General features: G+C 33.7%; 1 protein-coding gene across 2 annotated transcripts; it reads right to left on the reverse strand.

Moving 5' to 3' along the window:
- LOC113424694 (sulfotransferase 1B1-like) lies at positions 1-26,817 on the reverse strand. Of its 2 annotated transcripts, XM_087945838.1 has the most exons (9): positions 26,649-26,766; positions 26,432-26,506; positions 25,079-25,225; positions 24,810-24,938; positions 21,228-21,325; positions 18,876-19,002; positions 3,784-3,881; positions 2,131-2,311; positions 1-1,944 (listed from the first exon to the last, which is right to left on the reverse strand). In XM_087945838.1, exons 3-9 carry the CDS (start codon positions 25,221-25,223, stop codon positions 1,832-1,834), a joined length of 891 nt encoding a protein of 296 aa, XP_087801964.1. In that variant the 5' UTR covers positions 25,224-25,225; positions 26,432-26,506; positions 26,649-26,766; the 3' UTR covers positions 1-1,831. The 2 variants fall into 2 exon arrangements, with proteins under 2 accessions (XP_087801964.1, XP_026542303.1); XM_026686518.2 differs by lacking the exon at positions 26,432-26,506 and having other exon boundaries at positions 26,649-26,817.
- Positions 26,818-27,637: the final 820 nt, after the last annotated feature.

A 27,637-nucleotide genomic window follows, 5' to 3' on the forward strand; every position in this document is an offset into this window, starting at 1 on the left:
TAATGATTTCTACATTTATTGATACACTATGTCTAAAAATGTTAATAAAGTATTAACAGATCTGGAACAAATTTTATTTAATAAGATTACAAATGACAGGACAAGAGGATGGTTTGGAAAAGGATGTTGTACTAGATAAACAAAAGAAAGTGGGCAAAGTTTTAAAAATTAAAAAAGGGAAATACAAATGATAAACCAACAAAATGACCTGGAAAAAATGTTTTCTTATTGGATTTACAAAAGAAGCTTGTTAAAGCCTTGAAGAAAGCTGCATTGATGTTGTCACTACCACCAGAAAAGTACGGGTGTTTTCTAACAACAAGCCCTCGATAAATAGAGTAGTGTGTCTTTTATTAAGAGCTAGAAATGCTGCTTTCCATTCTGGTGATGCGCTACAGTACAGTGAGGCAAGAGCTAAATTAAAAAAGGGCATCAGGGACACTAAAGCTACATACAGACGGAGGACTGAACATAATTTTGAGAGCTCGGACTTTTGTCAGGTATGGCCAAGTCTGTGACAAATTATGGGGCAGAGCAACAAAAAGTTTGTCTAGCAGTAGAGATTCTTTGGCTGAGCAGCTAAATCAATTCTTCAGCCGTTTTGAGGTGGAAACAGGAATGACCATCATTCCAGCATCTACCACTGATAGTATACCACTAACATTTACAACCAGCAAGCTCAGAGAATAAAGCACTACCAACAGTGTTAGAAGTAACAGGAAGGAATGTGAAGTTAGTTTACATGGTCAAGGTTAAAGGAAGATACTTTCTTGCAATATTCTGACAACCTTTTATGGATTTTTTGCTGAAACCAACACTAAAAACTGGGTGTTTTCTGGATTGATCCATCCATCCATCCATCTCTCATCTATCTATCTATCTATCTATCTATCTATCTATCTATCTATCTATCTATCTATCTATCTATCTATCTATCTATCTATCTATCTATCCCTTATAGATAAGGAATGGAATAGTGAATGAAGAGATATCTTTTAAAAAGTTAAGAGTTATTAAATTTATTTATATCTATTGAGATGAAAATTGGAAAGTATTTATATATTTTTCTTTATTATATTCTCTATTTTCTTTTTCTTTGCCTTAATTTTCTTTGCATTTTATTCTTTCTTTTGATTCTCCTTTTCTCTAAGTTTAGTTTGTATTAATTTTTATTATTTTAATCAAAATTCTTATTAAAATGTTATTTGAGGGGGAGTAAGACCAAATACCACAACTGAAGGTTAAAATGGAAAGAAAATTATTATCTAAGCTTGATTGTTTTTTCCTTAAAATTCTTTTATATATTATAGTTGTGCCTAATTTTGTATGGGATGTCTATATTTCAAAAATATTAATGTTAAATTCACAAGTCATGTTTAGTTTTAGGGCTTTTCTTTGTCCTATTATTTTCCTTCAATTAATAGCAGCCTATGAGACCAATGCTATAATTTGGAAATCTAACAGTAGATGCTAATGAATCCTTTGACTTCCTGCAATTTTTTACCCAAATTGTTTTTTTCTCTAATGTGCTTTTAAAAACATTTAAAAAAATTTTTTTTTAAAATGTTGCGTTTCTATTGAGATGTATTAAAACAGGACTATGGCCTAAGTTACTGCCAATAAGAACCAAAACCCATGAAAGTCACAAAAACCTCATTCTTTTTGTCTGGAAGCATTTGCCAAATCCGTGTACATATTTTCTGTAGCCTGCCAAACCAGAATCTGTTCCTTCTTTAAAACCAAGGACTTGCAAGAATTAAAAACATATTGAATGACATATTCTATATGGGACTGCATAAAACCAGCTGCTCTGTTACAGCTCATGGGAGCCTTAGATCTCAGTTCGGAATTGCAGTGTTGTATCTGCCATTTTCTTCTTATAGTTCTCATCAAATGCCTCATTCTGAGCCACTGTAAAGTGATTCTTCCAGTCTCCACAAATTCCTAAAATGCACAATAATAGAAATCAAACACACATAGATAATAAAACATATACCCTATATAGTGAAATATTGCCTCTGTTCCAACATTATCAGCTGAAACGAGGGATAAAAGAATAGTAATTCTCTAAAAAATGACTTTATGTTTCGAAATTAAGGAAATGATCAGAGAAGTTGTACAGCGTCTTACCCTTGCGCATGAATGGAGAGATACTATGATCCATTACAGCAGCTGGAGCCATCCTGTAGTTTGTCATAGGATTGTCCTTCATCACATCAAAAGATGTATGATAAACAATATTATCTACAACTGATTCGTCAAGATTCTTTCCCAAGAAATGTATGATTTTCTTAATCTCACGCTTTGGATCCTATGGAAAATCATATTAAAGCCGTATTCATGTTGATGCACACTACCTTTCATAAAATTTTGCCGTACACATGAAAGTTCTTAGAGGATAAAATAAACATACAGGAAATGTTTGACTTAGAAATACAATTTGGCCAGGAATCTGTTGTTAACTCAGGTGCTTGGCTCCCTCTCATTTCTGGGGGCTGGATGAATGAGGCTTCTGAATTATTTCAGTTCTGTGCCTGCTTGGATTTCAGTAATCCAAGTGGACACAAAACTGAAATCCTTAAACACACAGCTCTTTCAACTTACAACAGTTCATTTAATGACCGTTCAAAGTTAAAATGGCATTGAAAAAAGTGACTTATGACCATTGTTCACACTTATGACCATTTCAGCATGCAGGTCACATGATTAAAAGTCAACTGACTCATATTTATGACGTGTCCCAGGGTCACGTGATCCGTTTTTGCGACTTTCTGACACGCAAAGTTGGTGGGAAAGCCAGATTCACTTAACAACTATGTTATTAACAAATGCAATGATTCACTTAACAATTGTGGCAAGAAAAGTCGTAAAATAGGCAAACTCACTTAACAAATGTTTCACTAGGCAACTTAAACTTTGGGCTCAATTGTGTTCATAATTTGACTACCTGTATTTCAGCTCTGTGACCGTTTGGATTGCCAAAATTTAAGCAGGATCCTTCAGCAGGCAATTCATTCAGCCAGCCTCAAGACAAGAGGGAGTACTTCCGGAAGGTGGAAGCAGCTAACAACTTTTCTGGCCAGATTCCCCGGTGACTTGATTGCAGGAAACAGCAGAGAAGATTGAAATTGTAATCACATGATTGCAGGGTATTTGGCAACTGGTCTTAAGTGCAAACAGGTTCACAAGCATCCAGATTGCAATTATGTGACTATGGTGGGATGGGGGTGGAATGTTTTATGACAAAAGTGCTTACAGGTCACAAAGCACCTTTTCTGAGGCCACTGTTTATTTGAACCATTGTTAAGCAAATGGTTATAAATCAATGATTTAATCCTTTGTACTAGAGTAAAGGGTTCCAATACCTGACTCAAAAAAAGTTTCTTAAAATATTACACATAAAATAGTTTAACTTTTTTCTTCTATGCCATTTCTGCCCTAATATCCTATGTGAGGTCCACATGGCCCTGTCCCTAATGGGCTTCAGGAAGCATTAGACTTGGCTCTAAGCTTTATGTATGGTTCTGATAAGCAATAGCAGTGGTTCAATAATCTGATTCCTCCCACATGGTTGCTTTTTAAAAGGTTTTCAAATTGTTTTAACTCTCTGTAAACTGCCCAGAGTTATCAACAAGTAGGCTCCCTTAAAACATTGATTAAATAAATAAATCTATCATAACCCATCCAATCATATAGTCAATAGTGAGATGGGCTGCATATACATTTAATAAATAAATAAATAATCATTGATAAAATATTTGAAAGGTATTCTTATTCTATTACCTCTTTCATGTCTTCATAAAACAAGTACAACATGACATGATCATTTCTCTTATCCCACCAGTTTTTCACATGATCATACCAGGAGCCAAAGATCATTGCTTATAAAAAAAGAGAGAGAAGCAGTTATAAGTTTAAAGATTTCATAGGAACTATGAAATCAGTGTTTTAAATCACAAGTACGCTAGAAATATTTAGGCAACTAACATGCTTCTTAGCCTCAATTCCATATGCATAACAATACTTTAAAAAAAATTCGGGAGGGCGGAGCTGACGTTGCAACAATACGGCATGTGATCTTGGAAGTCTGAGATCACTGCCGATATCTTTGCTCCTGGGCGGTCCAATCGGATCTAAACTGTCCTGAAGAGATGGTGAATGTAAAGAGCACATCCTGTCGATCCCAGGGATACCACAAAGTCCCTGGTAGATCCAGGAGAAGCTCTTTTTGCCAGCTGCAAAGAGGCAGACATTAAAGCTGCTGAAGTTGGGACAGCACGGAAAGAGAAAGTGTGTCGGTTTGGTGAGAACTTTTTCTTTACTTTAAGATTTGAAAGGACACCCTAAGGAAAAGAAAGAATCTGTAAAAGTTTTGACATAAGTGATTAAGCAGCAATTTTAAACAGGAACGTCAAAGTAATATTTTTATATATATTTTTTCATTGCTGGATTTTCTACACGATTTTATATTTTGAAACTGGACTGGGTTTTTTTTCTTCTTTCACCTATTATTTCTCTCCTTTTTGACTTTATAATATTCTAGGCTAGAGACTCCCTTTTAGTCATCTTTTTAAATATCTTTTTCCCTTTTTAATTAATTTTTATTATTATATTTTGTTTTGAAAAGGAGGGGGAAAGTGAAAGCAAAAGGAACTTTGTAACACTGCCAACTAGAGGCTTGGAAATATTCTATCTCTTTTTCTTGACCAGACAAAGCTGAGAAAGAACTGAGACTTCTTTTCAAGGACATTGCTGTTTGATAAGATAGAGGGAAGAGCATGGGAGAGTATTATTGCAGGGGCTCTTCTGGGTTTCTATCAATAGCTGGAGTCTGGTGTTGAAGCTTATAGAAAAAAAAGGTGATAAGACTCTGGAGAAGAGAGTTATAAATTTTAACAAAAGCCTTGGATAATCAAACAAGGTGCAATGTGCTCTTTTTATTTTATTTTTTAAGCTGAGCTATTTCTTACTTTAATAAACCCCCTCCTTACTAGTTTACTTTTTGTAATAACTATTTGGATTTTTGGCCTTTTGGAACTTGTTTTTGTCTTTCTTTTTGTCTTTCGAAGTCTAATTTTTACGTTTGCATTTTATTTTAAAGGAAAAGCTTTAGTATGAATGATTTCCTTCCTTTTCTTTTTAAGGGAGTAGTCTCTTTTCTTTTTTCTCTCTCCCTTCCTTGTATTTTTTTTTCTATTTACCTTCCATATTGGTGGGGTTTTTTTTGGTGGCTTTCTTTTCTTCTTCTTCTTTTCTTTCTTTTTTTCCTTTTATACCTGAGACCTCTTAATTGGATTAAGGTGTTGAAGAACCTGAAGAACTTTTATTTTTATTTTTTTATTTTTTCACTTTTTCACCTTTTTCAGGATTTAACAATTTTTTCTTTTTTTGTGTGTGTTTATGGTCTTTTCTTCCATTTTTGAGTTTTTACTGCTATCTAACCAATCGATTGGATTAAGGTATACAAGAACCTGAAGAAATTTATTACTATTACTATTATTATTATTATATATTACTATTATCGCTACTATTTGGTTTCTTTTCTCCTACTATTTTTACTTGGAATTACAATTGGTTATTTCACAAGTGGATTAAGGTCTAGAAGAACCTGAAGATTTTGAATTGTCCGAAATGAGTAGGAAACTAACAGCCTCTGGTTCCTCAACTTCTACTTCTTCCTCTTCACCATCTGGAGGACAACGTTCAATACCGACAATGTTACAGCAAGAAAAAGAACAGAAAAAAATGACTTTGCAGATGATTATGCAAGGAATTCAAAATATTCAAATAAGAACAGAGAATATTGAAAAGGGAACAGAGAACTCAATGTTCTTTGTTCAATACAAAGAACAGGGAAAACCTATGAAAAGGTGGAGAACATTCAACAAATGATGATGAAGTATGATGAGAGATTCCAAAAAATTGAAGAAGATAAACAAAGAGATAAGAAGATTAGAGATATTGATAGCAGATTAACTGTGGTTGAACAAGATAAAAGTGGGATGTTGAGATGGGAGATGGACAGATCAGAATTTTATCTCAGATTCCAAAACATAGAGGAAGAAAAGGGACAAAACCTAGCTGAGATAATGATAGAAATTTTGGCTGAAGCTTTGGAAATAACTAAAGAGAAGATGATGGATGGAATAGACAAGGTTTATCGAGTCTTCACAAGATATGCAATGAGAAATAGCTTACCAAGAGAAGTTCACATCAGATTTACAAAGAAAGCCATTAAAACACAAATATTGCAAGTGGCAAGAGAGAAAACATTGAAATATAAAGACAAGGAGATTGTGGTCCTGAAACAAGTACCTAGAAGAGTGAGAGAGATGAGAAGAGAATACCGATTTCTGACCAAAATGCTACTTTAAAAAAGAGGTGAATTATAGATGGCTGATTCCAGAAGGTTTAATATTCACATGGCAAAAACAGAGACATAGAATTGACTCAATTGAGAAAGCTGAATCATTTTACACAGAATTTTTTGGAGGGAAAGAGGAGGAGGCAGAAAAAGAAATGTCACTAATTGAATTCCAACAGGACTGCCAAATGGCGACTGAAAAAGAAGAAGGTGCAATAGGTGGAAAGGTGGAAGCCAAAGAACAACGTGAACCAAGAACTACGAGAGCTGCTAAACCTAACTACAAAATATAACCATGGAAGATAAAAAAAACTAATTACAATTAATATAAATGGACTTAACTCAGCTGTTAAAAGAAGGAAAACTTTCCATAAATTAGATAAATTAAAATTTGATATAATCTACCTACAAGAAGTACATATCAAAAGCAACATGAACAATTGCTAATACAGCCAAAATTAGGGAAAGAAGGCGGAGTCACGTCGCCGCGTTACAGCTGTAATTTTGGGGCTCCGAAGTTACAGCTGATATCTTCGCCCCTGGTCGGTCCCAACGGACCTAAACCGTCCCGTAGAGACGGTGATAGTAAGGGGCGCGTTCTGTTGATCACAGGGACACCGCAAGTCCCTGGTGGATCCAGAAGAAGCCCCTTTACCATCGGCGGAGAGGCAGCCATTAAGCTGCTGAAGCAGGGACAGCTCCGAAAGGAAGAGAAGAAAGAAAGAAAGAAAGAAAGAAAGAAATTTATTTTTCTTATATGTACCCATTTCATATATTCACAACTATGTATACACTTGTACTTATTATCTTGTAAACAATTGACAAATCAAATAAATAAATAAAAAAAAAAAATAGAGAAAGTGTATCGGCTGGTGAGATTTATTTATTTTTTATTTGGGATAAGGACACCCTAGAAGAAGAAGGAATCTGTAAGATTTTTGACAGAATTTGATAAGATGGACTTAGTGGCGATTTTTTAGGAGATGTCAAAATGAGGCTTGGCTTTTTACTTTTTTTTTCTAGCGAACTTCTATTGTGATTAGTAATTGTAACCAGACTGGTTTTTTTTTCTTTCTATAATTACCTTTCCTTTTTGACTGTTTATATTTTTAATAGAGGCTTCCTTTAGTAATTTTTTCTTTTTTTAAATATACACATATATATATATACATATTTTCTTTTTCTATTGGTTTTTTTTTGGGGGGAGAAAGAAGGGGGAGTGGAGTTGAGAAACTTTGTAACTCTGCAACACTGCCAACTAGAGGCTTGAAAATATTTTACTTGAAGTTGAGAGAACTGTGAGAAACTCTCTCCCAAGGACACTGAGTTGATAAGATAGAGAGAGGAACTCTGGAGAATGTTTTCACAGGTGTCTCTTTGGGATTTCTACAATCAACTGAATGTTTGAAGCTTGGCTTTGAAACTTGTGGAGAAGCCATAATAAGAGCCTTGGATGTTTAAATAAAATGCAGTGTGCTTTTTGCTTTACTTGTTGTTAGCTTTTATCCCTCCTCCTCAACCCTATAGTATTTTGTAATATTTGTACACTTTTGCTTATTACTATTATTATTATTTTTCATTTTTTTTTCTCTAAAGGGAAAGCCTCAAAATATTGTTTCTTTTTTCCTTTTTCTTTTCTTTTTTTGGGGGGGGACTTTTGCTTTTTTTTACCTTTGTATGTATATACTCTTTTTTTGTGGCCATGTTTTTTTTTTCTTGAGATTTCGCAATTGGATTAAGGTGTGAAGAACCTGAAGAATTTTTCTTTTTTTTTCCTTTTATTATTATTGTTATTTTTTTAATATTATTGGGTTTTATTCTCCTTTTGACTATTGCAACTGAGGATTAAGATCTAGAAGAACCTGAAGAAAGAAATTTTTCTTTTTTCCTTGAAACTTTTTTCCTTTTTTAAATTTTGGGTTTTTTGGTTTTTTTTACTGATTTTTCTTTTTTACGTTTTTCCTTTCCCTAATTGGATTATAATTGTTACACTGCCAACTGGATTAAAAGAGTGGGAAGATTCTGAGCTATTCAAATGAGTAAGAAAGTTCTACCTTCTGGAGCATCAACTTCTGCTCCTGCCTCCCCATCAACTGGAGGACGACTTTCAACAATGGCGAAGCAAGATAAAGGACAAACGGATCTAACGACGGTTATGCAAGGAATTCAAGAACTTAAAATGAGTATTGAACAAAGGATGGGGAGTATTGAACAAAAAATTGAAAACATCCAACAGATGATGGCGAAGTATGATGAGAGACTGCAAAAAATGGAAGAGAAAGACAATCAAAGAGATGAGAAATTGCAAAAATTGGAAGAGAAAGACAATCAAAGAGATGAGAAAATTGGAAATATTGATGACAGAGTGACAACGCTTGAACAAAACAAGAATGAGATGGTGAAGTGGGAGATGGATAGATCAGAATATTACCTCAGATTTCAAAATATAGAGGAAGAAAAAGGACAAGATCTTGCTGCAGTAATGATAGAAATCTTGGCTGGAGCTTTGGAAATAACAGAGGAAAAAATGATGGATGGAATAGATGAGATATACCGAGTTTTTACAAGATATGCATCGAGGAATAAGTTACAAGAGAAGTTCATGTTAGATTTACTAAAAATCTATCAGAACACAGATATTACAAGCGGCAAGAGAGAAGACATTGAAATATGGAGATAAAGAGATTGGGGTTTTAAAACAAGTACCCAGAAAAATTAGAGAGATGAGGAGAGAATATCGTTTCCTGACTAAAGTATTATTGGAAAAGGAGGTGAATTACAGATGGTTGATTCCAGAAGATTAATGGTTACATGGAAAGAACAGAGATATAGAATTGGCTCAATTGATGAAGCAGAATCGCTTTTATAAGGAATTTTTAAAAGAAGAGAAACAGAGATAGAAGAAGAGACTACCTTAACTGAATTTCAAGAGGACCAAATAGAGATGGGAAAAGAAGAAGGTGCAGTAGGTGGACAAGTGGAGACTAAAGAACAACGTGAAGTAAGATCAACGAGAGCCGTTAGACCTAAATATAAATCATAACTATGGAGGAAAAAAATTGATTTCTTTGAATATAAATGGACTGAATTCAGCTACTAAAAGAAGGAAAACTTTTCATAAAATAGAGAAATTAAAATTTGATATAATTTGCTTACAAGAAGTACACATTAAAAACAACATCAACAATTATTGGTGCGACCAAAAATAGGGAAAATTTTTACTTCTTTGGCCCAGTGTAAGAAAAGAGGAGTGGTATTGTATATTAAAGAAACCATTTCAGCAAAATTGATTTATACTGATGAAGATGGAAGAGTACTAATGGTTGAAATAGTGGATAACAATACAAAGATACTTTTGGTTGCAATCTATGCTCCGAATGATAAACAAAAAGATTTTATAAAAATTACATATGAAAATAATTGAATTGGACTACGCTAATATATTTATAATGGGAGATTTTAATGGAATTGTAGACAATGAATTGGACTACACAGCAAAAATAACACGACAAAATAGGAAGATCCTCCCTAAATCCTTTTTTGAAATGATAGAGGAACTAAAACTAAAAGATATATGGAGAGAAAGAAATACTAAAACTCAACAATATACTTTCTACTCGAATAGACATTCATCATGGTCCAGAATAGATATGATGTGGACGTCAACAGAATTATTATCTAATATTCAAGAAATAAATATTGAAACAAGTACATGGGCAGATCATAACCCAATGACAATTAAATGGAAAGGACAAAAAAGAAGATCTAGATGGACATTAAATAATACTATTTTAAAGGAAAAAGATTTTACACAGTGGATGGAAAAGAACTGGCCTTCTTTTTTAATGAAAACAGAAAAGAAGATACTTCAATACAGAATGTTTGGGACACAATGAAGGCATATGCAAGAGGATTGATAATGGAATACACAAAGAAAAAAAAATATTAGAAAGAGGCAAATGATTAAAACTTTAGAAGATGATTATAAAAAATTGGAAAAAGAATTACAGAGAATGCCACAGAAAAAGATATTAAATTTAAAATGGACATAATTAAACATAAAATGGATCAAACAGAGAAAGAAGAATTGGCGCAAAAAATTAGAAGTGCTAAACAGAACTATTTTGAGGATGCAAACAGGCCAGGTAGATGGTTAGCATACAAACTGAGAAAAGAGAAAGAATCAAGGAGAATACTACAGTTAATGGATGAACAGGGTCTAGTCTGTCATGGTAATAAGGAGAAAAAGAGAATTATTCGAGATTTTTATGCACAATTATATAAGCAGGAGGATTTTGATGAGGGGAAAATTAAACAGTATTTACAAAATGCCAACCTACCCAAGATATCTGATGAAACTGGGAAAATGTTGGAAAATCCTATAACAATGATGGAATTAACTGAAGCACTTAATAGACAGAATAACGGGAAAGCACCAGGACCAGATGGTTTCCGGCAGAATTTTATAAAACATTACAAGAATCATTGAGTATTTCATTGTTAGAAATTATGAATGAAGTTATGATAAATAAGAAGATACCTAAAACATGGTCAGAAGCTTATATTACGCTTATTCCAAAAGAAGGGACTGACCCATTACAAATTAAGAATTATAGACCTATTTCTTTATTGAATGCAGATTATAAAATATTTGCTTCAATTTTGGCAGAAAGGCTTAAAAATACTTAAATAATTTTATTCATTCTGATCAGAATGGATTTCTACCAAAGAGACAAATTAAAGACAACATGAGAGTAATTTTGGACACTTTGGAATATTATGAGGCACACCCTGAAAAGCAAATGGCTTTGATATTTTTAGATGCTCAAAAGGCATTTGATAACGTGAATTGGAGATTTATGTTATTATTATTGGAACAGATGGGTTTTGCTAGAAAATTTATTCAAGCAATAGAAGCTATATATCATAAGCAAACAGCAAAAGTGATGATAGATGGAGAATTTACAGACACTATCAATATTAAAAAAGGCACAAGACAAGGATGTCCACTATCCCCTTCGTTATTTGTATTGACTTTGGAAGTATTAAATAGAAATATTAGAGAGGATACAAATATAAAAGGAATGAAAGTTAAAAAGGAGGAATTTAAATTGCAAGCCTTTGCGGACGATTTGGTCTTTATTCTGGAAGACCCTCTAGAGACAGCTTTAAAATTACTGGAAAAGATAGAGACGTATGGTGAGATGGCTGGCTTGAAAATAAATAAAGACAAAACAAAGATTCTGACAAAAATATGTTATTAAGGCAAAGAGAAGAGTTGGCAGACTTATTGAAAATTCAAGTTACGAATAAAGTTAAATACTTGGGGATAATTTTGACGCCAAGATGTACTACACTGAAAGAGAATAATTATATTAAACTTAAACAGCAGATAGCATCTGACTTGAAAAAATGGGAAAATCTACAATTATCTTTGATAGGTAGAATCTCAACAATTAAAATGAATATTTTACCCAGAATTTTATATTTGTTTCAAACAATACCAATTAGGCTTGGTAAAGACTATTTTGATGAATTAAATAAAATGGTGTTGAAGTATATATGGCAAGGTAAGAAAGCGAGAATAAAACTAAAACTTTTACAGGATGCTAGAATTAGAGGAGGATTTGGCCTTCCTAATTGGGAGTTGTATTATCAAGCTGCAAATTTAATGTGGGTTAAAGAATGGATAACGTTAAGAAAGTCTAGATTACTGGCATTGAAGGACATGATTTATTATTGGGTTGGCATGCTTTTTATGGTATAAGGGAACTAAATCGCAGGGTTATTTCAGAAGGCACTATATACGGGAATCGTTATGGTTGAATTGGGAGAAAATTAAGAAACAATGTTATTTGAAAATTCCAGTTTGGTTATCAACTATTGAAGCTTTTTCCTATCCCATAATTTATAAGAAGGAACAAACAGTTAGATATGGGGAAATACTGGATGAAAAGGGTGAACTTAAAACGATGCAAAAGCTAGAAGAACAAGATATAAAGGTGAATTGGTTTTCATATGCGCAAATACACTCAAGGTATCTTAAAGATTCTAAAACAGAAGGATTTTATGATAAATTGACTGATTTAGATGGGATTTTGACAGGTGCTGATGAAAAAGTGATTAAAAACTATATAGTTATTTGTTGGAAATTAAATTAGAGGAAGAACAAGTCAAAGAAACAATGATTGTTTGGGGGAAGAACTTTGGATATGGGATTGATTTAGAAAAATGGCAAAAATTGTGGTCTCAAAATTATAAAATGACAATGTCAGTAGCATATAAAGAAAATTTGTATAAGATGTTTTACAGGTGGCATTTTCCCCCGACAAGAATAGCAAGAATGTTCAAGAATAAATCCGAAAAGTGTTGGAAATGTCATCAGATCCCTGGCTCATATTACCATATGTGGTGGACTTGTGAGGAGGCCAGGAAATACTGGACTAGAATTCGCATATGGTTGGAAGAAATGACAAAAAAACATATAGATTTGAAACCAGAGATTTTCCTATTGGGAATCTTACCTGATACATTTAATAAAAACTTAAAGTATTTGATTGTAAATGTGTTAACAGCGGCTAGGATTGTATTTGCTAGAAATTGGAAGAGTGAGAAAATACCATTAGAGGAAGAAATTATTAAGAAAATACTGGAATGTGCTGAAATGAGTAGATTGACATTTGAAATTAGAGAACAAGAAGATAAACAATTCTATGAAGTTTGGGATCTTTTTTATCAATGGTTAGATAAAACAATATAATAATAGAATATATATATATTTTGGTTTTGATAATATTTTTAGAATATTATATTAAGATAGATTTGGTATGATTTTACGATTTGTTATAAATTAACTAAATTATAGTTATCTCGCTTAAGCATGAATTAGTTAAATTATAGTCAAAGGATATTGGGATATATAATTGTTGATTGATAATATGAGTTATTATGTAACATAATTATTATGATGACTATGAAATAGATGCACAAAAAGGAGTGATAAACCAACCGATACACTGTCTGTAAATTTATGAAGAATGACGATGTTCTTATGTTATGTTTTATGTTTTATGTGTTTTTATTTGTTGTTAAAATCAATAAAACTTTTATAAAAAAAAAAAAATTTGATATAATCTACCTACAAGAAGTACATATCAAAAAGCAACATGAACAATTGCTAATACAGCCAAAATTAGGGAAAATATTTACTTCTTTGACACAATGCAAGAAAAGAGGAGTGGTTTGTACATTAAAGATATTATCCCAGCGAAATAGATCTATACCGATGACGATGGAAGAATACTAATGGTGGAAATAATGCACAATAATATGAAAACACTCCTGATTGCGATCTATGCCCCGAATGACAATCAAGAAGAATTTTATAAAAAATTACATATGAAAATAATTGAACTGGACTATGCTAATATTGTTATGATGGGAGATTTTAATGGAATTGTAGATAATAAACTGGACTATACAGCACTGAAAACAACAAAGCAAAACAGAAAGACTCTCCCTAAATCTTTTTTTAAAATGATAGATGAAATAAATTTTAAAAATACATGGAGAGAAAGAAATGCTAAGACTAAACAAAACACCTTCTACTCAAACAGACATTTATCATGGTCCAGAATAGATATGATATGGAGGTCAACAGAATTGTTAGCTAATATTCAAGAAATAAATATTGAAACAAGTACTTTGGGCAGATCACAATCCAATGACAATTAAATGGAAAGGACAAAGAAGATCTAGATGGACGTTAAATAATACTATATTAAAGGAAAAAGACTTCACACAATGGATGGAGAAAGAACTGGCTTTCTTCTTTAGAGAAAACAAAAAAGAAGATACATCAATGCAGAACGTATGGGATACAATGAAGGCATATGTCAGAGGCTTGATAATAGACTATACAAGGAAAACAAATGCCATGAAAAGACTAGCCTCATTAGAGGATGAATATAAAGGACTTATATTCTTACTTTGAAAAAGAGGACTTACAAAGGACTTATATTCTTACTTTGAAAAAGAGCTACAGAAAATGCCACAGAAAAAGAACATTAAGTTAAAAATGGATATAATCAAACATAAAATGGATCTAATAGAAAAAGAAGAATTAGCACAGAAAATCAGAGGTGCTAAACAGAACTACTTTGAAGATGCAAATAAACCAGGTAGATAGTTAGCGTATAAATTGAGAAAGGAGAAAGAATCAAGGAAAATATTGCAATTAATAGATGACCAAGGGCAAGTTTGCTATGGTAGTAAAGAGAAGAAGGAAATCATACGAGACTATTATGGGAAACTATACACACAAGAGAATATTGATGAGGAAAGAGTTAAACAGTACTTACAGAATGCTAATCTACCCCAGATACCTAAAGAGATTGAAACAATGTTAGAAAGCAATATAACGATGATGGAGTTAACTGAAGCATTCAAGAAGCAAAACAATGGAAAGGCACCAGGCCCAGATGGACTTCCGGCAGAATTTTATAAAACACTACAAGAATCGTTGAACCTTCCATTGCTAGAAGTTATGAATGAAGTTATGTTAAAGAAGAAGATACCCAAATCATGGTCAGAAGCTTATATTACACTTGTCCCAAAAGAGGAGGCTGATCCATTACAAATCAAGAACTATAGACCTATTTCCTTACTAAATGCAGATTATAAAATTTTTGCTTCAATATTGGCAGAAAGACTTTAAAAATACTTAAACAATTTTACCCATCCTGATCAAAATGGATTTCTGCCAAAGAGACAAATTAAAGATAATATGAGAGTAATCTTGGACACTTTGGAATACTACGAGGCACACCCTGAAAAACAAATGGCTTTGATATTTCTAGATGAACAGAAGGCCTTTGACAATGTGAATTGGCGATTTATGTTACTACAGCTGGAACAGATGGGCTTTGGTAAAAAATTCATCCATGCAATAGAAGCTATATATCATAAGCAAACGGCAAAGGTAATGATAGAGGGAGAACTGACAGATTCAATTGACATAAGAAAAGGAATAAGACAAGGTTGCCCACTATCACGTCTGTTGTTTGTGTTAACTTTGGATGTGCTAAATAGAAACATTAGAGAAGAAAAGGATATAAAAGGGATGAAAATCAAAAAGGAAGAATTTAAGTTGCAAGCATTCGCAGATGATCTGGTTTTCATTTTAGAAGACCCACTAGAAACAGCATCCAAATTGATAGAAAAGATAGAGGCATATGGAAAGGTGGCTGGTTGGAAAATAAATAAAGATAAGACAGAGATCTTGACAAAGAATATGCTATCAAGACAAAAGGAAGAATTGGCAAATCTACTGAAAATTCAGGTCACGAATAAGATCAAGTACTTGGGGATACATTTGACAGCAAGATGTAGTACAATAAAAGAGAATACTTATATCCAACTTAAGCAGCAGATAGCGTTAGATTTGGCGAAATGGGAAAATTTACAACTGTCATTAATAGGGAGAATATCAACAATCAAGATGAATATATTACCCAGAATCTTATATTTGTTCCAAACAATTCCAATTAGGCTTGGAAAAGATTACTTTGAAGATTTAAATAAAATTGTGTTGAAATATATATGGCAAGGTAAGAAAGTGAGAATAAAGTTAAAACTTTTGCAAGATGCCAGAATAAGAGGAGAATTTGGTTTGCCTAATTGGGAGTTGTATTACCAAGCTACAAATTTGATGTGGGTTAAGGAATGGATAACATTAAGAAATACTAGATTGTTGACATTAGAAGGACATGATCTGTTGTTGGGGTGGCATGCCTTTCTATGGTATAAAGGAACTAAAACAGGGGTATTTTAGAAGACATTATATACGGGAGTCTCTGTGGTAAAACTGGGAGAAGACTAAAAGACAATGTTATTTGAAAATTCCAGTCTGGCTATTGACTATTGAAGCATTTTCTTATCCTACAATATGTAAAAAGGAACAAACAGTTAGATATGGTGAAATATTGAATGGAAAGGGTGAACTTAAATCTATGCAAAAATTAGAGAAACAAGGTATAAAGATGAATTGGTTTTCATATGCGCAAATATATTCAAGGTATGATAAAGATTCTAAAACAGGTTTCTATGACAAACTGACTGATTTAGATAAGATTTTGACAGGTACTGTTGAAAAGGTGATTAAAAAGTTGTATGGATATTTATTAGAAATTAAACTAGAAGAACAAGTCAAAGAAACAATGATTGCTTGGGGGAAGAATTTTGGATATGGGATTGATCTAGAGAAATGGCAAAAATTGTGGTCTCAAAATTATAAAATGACAATGTCAACAGCATATAAAGAAAATTTGTATAAGATGTTTTACAGGTGGCATTTCCCCCTGACAAGAATAGCAAGAATGTTCAAGAACAAATCTGAAAAATGTTGGAAATGTCATCAGACACCAGGCTCATATTACCATATGTGGTGGACTTGTGCAGATGCTAAAAAATATTGGACTAAAATCCACACATGGTTAGAAAAAATGACAAAAAACATATAGATTTGGAACCAGAGATATTTTTATTGGGAATTTTACCTGAAATATATCGTAAAGAATTGAAATACTTGATCATAAATGTATTAACAGCGGCTAGGATTGTATTTGCTAAAAACTGGAAAAATGAGAAAATACCATTACAGGAGGAAATCATTAAGAAAATATTGGAATGTGCTGAAATGAGTAAATTGACATTTGAAATCAGAGAACAAGATGATAAACAATTTTATAAAATTTGGGATCTATTCTATCAATGGTTAGACAATAAAACATGGTAATGAAATATGTAAATTCTTAGAAAATAATAAATATATAAAGATGTATTCTTTTCTTATTATATCGACAAAATGATTGTAGGATAGATTTGAGATGCTAATATGAACTGTTATAAAACAAATTAAGTAAAATATGGATTCTTTCGTAAAACATGAATGAATAAAAGTATAGTCAAATGATTAACAATGATATTAATGTATTTAATATTTGATTGAAAATATGAGAATATATACAATGTAATTGTAATTGAAGATTACGAAATGGAAGCACAAAACAATTTGTAAACCAACCGGCACACTGTATGTATATATATGGAAGATGGCTTGATGTTTTTATGTTTTCTTTGTTTATGTTTGTCTTAAAAACCAATAAAAACTTTATAAAAAAACCCAATACTTTAAAAAAATTCTAAATTGTAAATGTTTATAATAATCTCAGTTATTTCATCCTGCAAGTATAGCTTACACTGACTTCTAGTAGTATTGTTGCCACACACCTCTATTTATGTCAGCTTTTGGGAGAAAGACATTATTGTAATTTGGCCAAGTTACACATATTCTATCAATACGTGGCTGACAGTCTGTGGCTACATCTAAACTGGTTACCAAGGGTCTGATTGTGAAAATAAAGTAAAAGTGTACTTAAGTTCACTGTATGTTAGGATATGTCTCTTCCCCAAACCCCAAAAACTTTAACCTTAGACTGTCTACTATTGACCTCACCCCTTTCCTAAGAGGTCTGTAGGGGGCGTGCATAAGCGCACCATCGTGCCTACCGTCCCTGTCCTATTGTTTCTCTTATTCTTTTATTTTTCTTATATGTACCCATTTCATGTATTCACAACTATGTATACACTTATACTTATTATCTTGTAAACAATTGGCAAATCAAATAAATAAATAAAATAAATATGAACATTCTGGTTTAGCTTTGTCTATAAGGATAATAATAGTAATAATGAATCTAATTACTATGTCTGACAGTTTGGTATGCTGATTAAAATCATCAAGCTACAAATAAGAACACCGTGTCTTGTCTTAAGCATGAAGTTAGCTGGCCAGATATTCTCTCTTAGCCCTAAGAAAGCAATGCTAAATCATTTGCAAAAATTGACCTTAGGAGTCAAGACTAACTTGTAAGCACAACTTCCATCCTTATAAACAACAATATATGAATACTGTCAAACTGGTTATGTAGATAGAGTAAATTCCTAAATTTTGGCACTAACACTGCTTTGTTCTAGCTGCACAGTTAAAAAAGAGAAGTGCAAAGAATGATTAAACATTGGTTCATTTATCAGACTTGTCTTTGCCATAATAAAAGCTACTATTCATTGTCAATGTTCAAGCAATATCTTATTATAATATAGTACGTCTCAATTTATGATCAAGTAGGACAGATATTAGAATAGACAGATGTGCATTAACACCCCCCGAATTCAGCTTTGGATAAAAAGGATATAATGGATTTGAACATAATGAGACTACTTTAATCTCCTTTACTATTCTTGTATATTTTTAGCCACTACTTAGGTATTAGACATACAGTGTTACAAGATATACAAACATAACTCATGTGACTGATGTCCTATCTGAAAGGAGACTTTTTTATTTTTTACTAAAAAAGAAAAGTTTGGTCCATAATCTGACTTGGGTTTTTCTTCTGTTAGTGAGCAGCAAACTCACGCAGTCTCATCACTTTGTTTCCTGAAAACTTACTTCTTCCTGTCATGAATTTCTCCAAGTAGTCATCCCAAGAGCCAGGATCTGGATGTAGCTTATTCATCAAGTCAAAGTGATAAAAGGAGACCGCAACATCCTTTGCATTACGAGCCATATAGATCATCTTCATTGGAGTAAAGAAAAATACATAGAATGCATAAAACTCTACTGATAGGTTTTTGATACTGAAGAGTGTAGAGTAATGAAAAAACACCGGTGATTATAGCATCTTATAAAGCAGAAGTGCTCAACCAGGCAACCTCACATAATTCCATCTGGATGCACGGGGCACCTGAGGCTTGTCCAGCAACATTTTAATAAACTTGTTAATCTAAAAATCATGTTATCAGATTCCTCATGATTTCTAGTATAACTAGTAAATACTAAAATGAGACTGCAAACAAAAAAATACAGTATAGTGATCTTGTCTATAGAGCTGTGGTGGCACAGTGGTTAGAATGCAGTATTGCAGGCTATTTCTGCTGACCCGCAGCTCCCTGCAATTTGGCAGTTCAAATCTCACCAGGCTCAAGGTTGACTCAGTCTTTCATCTTTCCGAGGTTGGTAAAATAAGGATTCAGACTGTTGGGGATAATATGCTGACTCTGTAAACTGCTTAGAGAGGGCTGGAAAGCACTGTAAAGTCTAAGAGCTATTGCTATATCTCTACATCTAGAATGGGCTCAACTTGGAAAGCAGCTATATGTAAGTTGAGAATTACTGTGTTATTCAAACGTTCACATCTGTAACACTTAAAGGGGAAGCTGTTGGAAGTTGTTTCCACTCCCACTGCTTTTTTTGCCTAATCATTCTTCTTCCTTTTGTAGGTAAGGAAATATCTCTGAAATGACCATCCATCAGGGATGGAGTATCAATGTAATCATTATTATATCTGCAAGATATTTTACATTTTTCTTTTGTCAAGACTTTTCTGAGAAAGTTATAATAATAAATTCCAGATTGACAGGTAAGGGATTTAGATTCTGATCAAACTGATTAATACTTAATCAGTTGATTATACTTGCTTTAAACAAGTGTTATCCTTTATCTGCTTCAATTCAGGAGAAGTACCACTGATTTAATCTCTTCACTTTTTTTACATAGGTTTTCTAAACAGAATTGTTACAATTCTGACCAATATTTTTTAAAAAAATAATTTCTGCTCTATTTTTGGTGGCAGTACCACCAAAACCAATATGTTTTATAGCAATATTACTAAAGAATTAGCAAAACTTTGTAGGTGGGGTATATGGAATATGCAGTGCACTGCAACACCCTTCCCGCACCAATTTTGGAGGAAAGATACAAAAAGAATATCATATGAGCTGAGATTGTGCCTTTGTGGACAAGGGTCTATTGCAGAGGTGGCATACAGCAGGTTCTGAACTGGTAGCAGAAATTTTGAGTCGTTTGGAGAACCGGCAAACACCATCTCTGACTGGCCCCACTCCATCTATTCTCTGCCTCCCAAGTCCCAGCTGATTGGCTGGGTCTTCTTTTGTTGTCTTGCACAGGAGAACGGAGCTGGAAATCAGGTTAGTGAGGTGGGGAGGGAATGGGGATTTAACAGTATCCTTCCCCTGGAGTGGAGTAGGAGTGGAGATTTTATAGTATCATTTCCCTGCCACGCCCACCAAACCACGCCCACCAAGCCATGCTATGCCCACCAAGCTACGCCCACAGGACCAGTAATAAAAAAAATTTTGAATCCCACTACTGATCTATTGAAACTATAGCTCTGGTCCCAGTATTCTGCAATTTTTATAAGGAAAATACCTAACAAAATATCTGAGAAATACTGATCTTTTATCAACTACTTTTATCAGATCAATATGAAATAGTTTCTCTGAAGGTAGCCAAATTTTGCTATGATGCATGTAAAATTAGGCAAACTGTAGTTGCCCATTGTTAATACTCCGTCAATCGCAATATATTATTCTGTCTTTTATTTTAATATTTTACTATTATTATTATTTTAATGCTTTTATTTGCTGATCTGTGACAATAATAAAGATTGATAGATTGGTGAGATGCACAGGAAAAGATATCACTTCTGATGGAGGAAACTGTAATTTTAGCAAGACTTCCCATGTAAAGGAAAAAATGACATGAAGAGTTCTGGTGTTAAATAAGTCAAATGAGCTAGTGCATGGACTGGCATCTGACATCTCCCAAACAACATTTATTCTTGGAGAGCTACATCCATAAAAAGGTGTAAGTAACTAGCAACTCTGATGACAGTATTTGAGGCAAATTGACTTCTAAAGGGTTTGATTTGTTTTGGATTAGAGGCTCTCTGACATCCAGATTTTTTTTTTCAAAATGTATCATGCTGACAAATATATTTACCTTGCAGCCTTTGTCCCAAAAAGACTTGGGAAGTAGGTTTACTGGGAGGTGGGTCTTCACCATGCGAGGAGAGGGAATATGAGTTAACTGTTCTGTGCCTTGCAAGCAAAACAATGAGATGGTAAGGAATATCATATAGACACTGCTGATATAGAAAATAATAGGAAATACAGGAGGCACCCATTAAACTGATTAAATTCAGTACGTGTGGTGTGTGGGTGTGTGTCTTCAAGGAAGTTTTGACTCCTGGAATTATTCAGTACTTATTTAGGTGATTAGAAAAAAGCTAAAAGATCACTGATAAACATTGAAAAAAATATGTGACTAAAAAGGATGATTAAAAGATGAATGATTATTGATTTTTCATTATCATAATCTAGTTCTTTTCCCATAAAGCGCATAGTACAGTAAGCTTCCGATGAATCCTATCTGTGGCAGCATTTTTGGTATCTTTCCATTTGATATCCACTGTTATTGATTAAATAATAAAACTAAAAACTGAACTCTACATTCCACCTAGGCAGCAGTCTTTGAACATCAGTTTCTTTTTTTTAATAATTTTTTAAATTTTTTATTCTAGAAAAAAAAGCATTTGTTTGACATACATTTAAAACAGACAAATCAACATATACATATATATGTGGATCTTTGGTTATTCGGGTTTTCTCCCGCATAAAATTGGAAGTATCAATGAGAACACACCCCCACCCAATCAGAACACAGCCAAGCCCCCACCCAATCAAGTCACACCCCACTAGCAGTTAAAAGGAAGAAGCAGCTGCAAGCTCACATTACTCTGAGAAGCACAGAGCCAAAGACACAAGCCTGAAGATGATGAATGAGACTTCATCAAAACGTTGCCTAGATACTTCCAATTTTACGCGGGAGAAAACCCGAATAACCAAAGATCCACATACAAATACCCGCGAGAACCTCAGAACATATATATATATATATATATACATACACATACATACAATACACATACATATATACATACACACACATACATACATACATTTTACAGCGTATATTGAGCAATGGTTAATTTTTTTTTCTTTTTCTTTATCATTGATATGATCTGCCTTGTTACAATAACTCCTTCGTTCTTTTAATGTTTTAATTTCTCTATATAGTTTATAATTAAATGCACATCTTCTGTCATTTCCATAACTTATCAAATATTACTTTTCTTTAACCAATCATACCAAATGTTCCATATTTCATAAGAGTCACTATCTTGTTTATTTTTTAACAATTTGGTTAGGCTATCCATCTCAGCACATTCATGTATTTTTTTAATTACCATATCCTCTGAAGGAATGACAGTTTCCAGTTTTGTGCATAGGTTATTCTGGCCGCAATTATGGTGTGCAAAATTAAATATTGATATTTTTCTCCATCAGTTTCATGTGTACTATTGGATAGCCTTTGATAAAAGCAATATTTAAGACCACTTTCTTTCCAGTTTTAGGAACCTTCTCTCAAATTGATCCACAGACATTCCTAATACATTGTATTCAGTGTTTCCTGATGTTTCCCAACTATTGGAGAATTTATGGGAAACTTAGTATATCTGTAGATATATATATGGATAAACTCCCCTCCAAACAAGTTAACAAGTTCTGGAGAAGTCTTGTGAGCAGTGGAGGATATAAAAGCTGAATTACTTGCACAGTATTCATTCTCCTATGTTTGTCAAAGAAAATGAGTGTCTATTTCAGGCTGCACAAATATGTGGTCTGTCATGCATCTTGCGTCCCTCTCCCTAAGCATTATTGGAAAAGTCAGTAAATTCACTGTTGCCGCCACACCAAAAGATGCATGCCAAACATCTTCAACATCTTTTAGGCCCAATGCTGCCATTCTGTGCCAGGTATTTATTAGTGTCCTATGAAGATTTTAAATTTATCAATGTGGCTCTTTTTCCTCTAAGTATGCAGTGCTGCTCTGCATTATCTACAAACACCCCAAAAGCATACAATGGGAAAAATAGAAATTTGATAAAAAAAATAACATAAATGTTCAGGTTTTCAGTTCCCTGGCATTGTACATAGCACGCCTAATCTGGAACCCGGAGCACACTGGTAACACACTTTAAGAATGATCATGGGCAATGAGGAATTTGGATGTAGCTCAATTTTTTTTTTAAATGAAATGTTAACCAAATGTTTGCCCAATCCAATGCTTTTGCTAAAATACTAAAAGTAGCATCTTACCACTACAGAGAACTTCTGCCCCTTTCATGTCTATGTGACATCATGATGCATGTACAAGCTTATATTGCATGTACAAGCTTATATTTGTCTTCCTCTAATCCTACTGTGTAGCATAGGTGGTATTCAGCAGGTTCTGACTAGTTCTGGGGAACTGGTAGCAGACATTTTGAGTAGTTTGGAGAACCAGCAAATACTACCTCTGACTGGCCCCACCCCCATCTATTCTCTGCCTCCTGAGTCCCAGATGATCAGCTGGCTCTTCTTTTGTTGCCCTGCACAGGAGAACGGAGCTGGAAAGCAGGTTAGTGGGATGGGGAGAGAATGGGATTTTGCAGTATATTTCCCCTGCCACACTCACCAAGCCATACCACGCCCATCAAGCTACGCCCACAGAACCAGTAGTAAAAATTTTTTGAATCCCACCACTGCTGTATAGGCCTCTGAACTTAGAGACTTGTCTGCAGGGCATTTGATTTCCTTTGATTTCTTTTTTTCCCCACTATCCATCCAGCGGACTCAGAAACTTCTTTTAAAAAATAGTTTCAAGAAATAGTATATTTTGTTTTATGTATTGTAATGTTTCTTTTTTGTTCTGATTTTGTGTGTGTGTGTTTGTGTGTGTGTATAAGACCACTTGATAGTGATTTTTTTCTAGCTGCTATTAGCAATAGCTCAAATGAGAAGACATGAAAAAAAGAGATCTCTAACATTTAACCAAAAAACTATCCTTTACTAAGATGCTGGATCAATGCAGGATTATGTATTGATTCTCCATAAGCATCCACTAAGCCTCAAAGGAGCTGGGTCCGATAACAATGCTAGAAAACTGGATTCATTTTTTTCATTTAGTTAATCTTTTTTAAAATGATATTAGTATGAGACACACAGTGTTCTGTTTTAATATGGATTAGCAGGTGTAACCATTATTTTATCATATATTTGAACACATGGGATGGTAGCCTATACAATAAGTAGTGATGAATGGCCTTTTTATCTTTTCTTATTTTTATTTGGATTTTTTTATGCCCACGATACTCCACAAACTATTCTTTCAATGGGCTTAGGACTTGAAACAGTAAATCTATTTGGATATCTGTATCGTACTTATTTCATGCGATGCAGCCATCTCCTCATACTCTTACAAGTGTCTGTTGTTTTTCTATTTCAGACAGTAAATGGACAAAATAGACCCTCCTCCAAAAATACATATTTTACATATTTCCATTCCTCATAACGTAAATGTTTTTATTCCCTCCAAGAGATTAAATAAGGAAGTACAGAAATGACTTGCCAGATGTACCTCTTGATCTTTTCTACCCTGTGTCTCTAAAGTTCACATTAATCAATAAGGATCAAAGCTTACCTGGTGGCATCTTCCCTGGGACAACAAATTCTAACATAGGCACTTTATTGAAAATAGCATCTCTTTTGCATTTATCATGATCACCGTTATTCAGAATCATATCCACAATTTCACTTAGCCACGTTGTGCCTGGAAACAAACAGCCCATTAGGTTTGTCAGAAGTTGTATTGAAATCTGCATTCCAAGAGAAAAAAAACTTCATAAAATGCAGGCATCGTGAAAAAGTGACAAGCCATCAGGTTGCCCTTTTCCAATACTGAAAACTCACCAGATTTGGGGTATGTGGCTATCACAATATCATCTGGCCGACTCTGGAAATTTTCAATTCTATCCCAGTCAAAGGAGAATGCATAGACTATAGGAATGCCATGGACTATCTGGCAATCCCGACGAAGATAATCTTCGGTAGCCATCTCTGCAAAAATGTCAAGCATTAGAGTCAGAAAAAATAAAAGGAACATATGAAAGAGTTCTCATACTTTATCAAACATTTTGCTAAATAAGTTGGGAAGCCTACTTTAATCAATTTAAACTTTGACCATCATGCAAAATAAAAGGCTAATTTTACATTTTATCTTTCTGACTAGATAGTTTAAGGGTGTCTTCTTACCAACATTTCATTTTAGAGCTTTTAAAAACACGTTTGATATTGTATTCCATATTTATTTTAAAAAATTACCACCAACACCAACAGTAATTGTATAATTAGAAGTCCACCTTGTACTATATTATATTGGAAATATTATTTTAATGTCTAAAGAGATGCTGCCAACACATTCAAAGATACTTTCTCTTGCAACAGCCCATCTGACTTCTTTATTTAAAGGTTCTTTCTTTCAATTTAAAAACAGTTTACGGTTTGAAACTTCATCTCCATAAAGTCAACTTAATCAAACAGATTATGGTTAAGTTCACCATCATCTTTTTAAAAGACACTAATGGCCATGTTTTCAAAAAACTACATTGTAACCTGAAAATTACTAATTCATGCAAAATCTTTAAAGCAGAAAACCTTGCAAATTGAATATATTTGTTTAGTAAATAAAAAATAAATTACAGTTTCACATAAGTACAATATTTTTCTTTTTTTAAGTCGATCACTATTCTATTTTTCCACAAATAAAATCAAGCTAAGCATGTATTTCAGCATTCTTTGTTCTATGTGATAACCTAGATTATACCATTACGTTTGTTGGTTTTTTTACTCAGATTGGTGAACCTACAAATTACGTCTTGTTCCATAAATCATAATTTAAACACTCAAAACAATGTGTAAACCGATTTAAGTAAATCAGGAAGTGAGGTTACCCTCCCATGTCAAGAAGACTCTCCTCTATATCATTCAGAGGCTGGATCCCCTAAACCTTATTTTAAATCCCTCACAGTTGATTTGATTCAAATATTAATCCAAAAATACAGTTTAGAAACCACAATAGTGAGATTCACACATTAGACAAGCCATAAAATGTTAACTTTGGGTGGAGTTTGCTTTAGCACATTGCCTGAGGATAGCCACAAACCCCACTCTTCCATCAGATCAAGGCAATAGCCCTGTTCACCGTAATCACTCTAAAAAAATTGCAGCAGAAATAATTTCAAACAGCCCCACATTAGATTATACCACCGAGTTCTTGTATGAAGATATAAATCCTGACAGCTGATGTTTCCTCTTTGCTTTCTGAACTGGGGGAGAGGGCTGTGGGAGGGAAGGAGTATCATTATTTTCTGTTCTCAAATCATGAAAGAAGCCTAAAGATTTGACTAGGAATTGCAAAACACAGGCCCAATGTTTCTAGAAGCCATGTTACTTACACTAAGAATTAGAAATAAAGCCTTACCTTTAACTTTGCAGCGAAAACTGATAGCCTACAACAAGGCAGTGTGATTTCCTTTCCAGATCTATGAACTGGGGAGAAACTGTGGAGGGTTTTAGCCAGTCAGAGGCCTTGAGAAACACAGCCAAGGAAACCAAAGGTCCCATTGCCTAATCTCTGTATGCAAAATAGGAGGAGCTGGGAAGGCAAACTGACAGGAGTAGAAGTGAATGATTTGCTTTTTCTTCTAGAAGAAAAAAGTTTAAGAGGGTTCAAAATCCAAGAAATAGTTAGGGTATGGTGCCTTCAGTTGCTGAGTCCTACTTTATTTTTCTATCCAGTCATTTCCAAGATTCTTTTTTTCACACAGAACTTTAGAAGCTGGCAAAGCAAATGAGTTTCGAGATTCTGGTGTGGTGCTTTGAGAACATAATAAAGGGGGGGGGGAGTCTTTTCAGCAGTCAGATATAGTTTAATTGAAAAGAGAGATGTCTTTGATCTGTCTTCAGCACTGGTACAGCAGACCCAAAATTAAAATTGCATCAACCCAAGCGTATTGGGAAAGGTGATTTTGATTCTGCAAGGATGGTAGCTCTGTTGGAGGATAACAGAAAAGGCACTCAGGGAACATACTCTAACATAGATTCACCAGTTTAGCAGATTACCTGGACTGCTTAATCAACCTATTGTTTACTTCCTTTTCTGGTTTTTTTCCTGAGACAAGATGTTCAAAACACAAACACTGATCTCATCTGTTTCACTTTACAGGTTGTACCTGATGATAGAATTGCACTACCTCTGTAAATAAGATGGCATGAAATTGTTTAGTGCTAGTGGGATAAGTGGTGCTGAGTATTCTGTTTCCAAATCAGGAGACAAAAATTTCCTAAGGTTTTCCAAAGTAGCTAAATGGAGGGAGAATCAGCTGTTTTGAATTTTAACTTGATCACTTAGGGAAATCCCAAACAGCATAAGCAACCTGCAACTGTGTCTTCTATTGTGCCATGATCTTT

This window comes from Notechis scutatus, chromosome Z, assembly GCF_049901735.1.
Source record: "Notechis scutatus isolate UNSWTSFEM ecotype Mainland chromosome Z, rNotScu1.2, whole genome shotgun sequence".
Taxonomy (NCBI): Eukaryota; Metazoa; Chordata; class Lepidosauria; order Squamata; family Elapidae; genus Notechis; species Notechis scutatus.

Bases quoted from the DNA above. Each gene is read 5' to 3' on its own strand.
- LOC113424694 (XM_026686518.2), bottom strand. From the start codon at position 25,223: ATGGCTACCGAAGATTATCTTCGTCGGGATTGCCAGATAGTCCATGGC. The intron at 3,882-18,875 runs GTAAGTTTTCAG...TTTTTTTATAAG, and splicing joins GAAATTCATGACAGGAAGAA to CAATGATCTTTGGCTCCTGG. The intron at 1,945-2,130 runs GTAAGACGCTGT...TGTGCATTTTAG, and splicing joins CTCTCCATTCATGCGCAAGG to GAATTTGTGGAGACTGGAAG.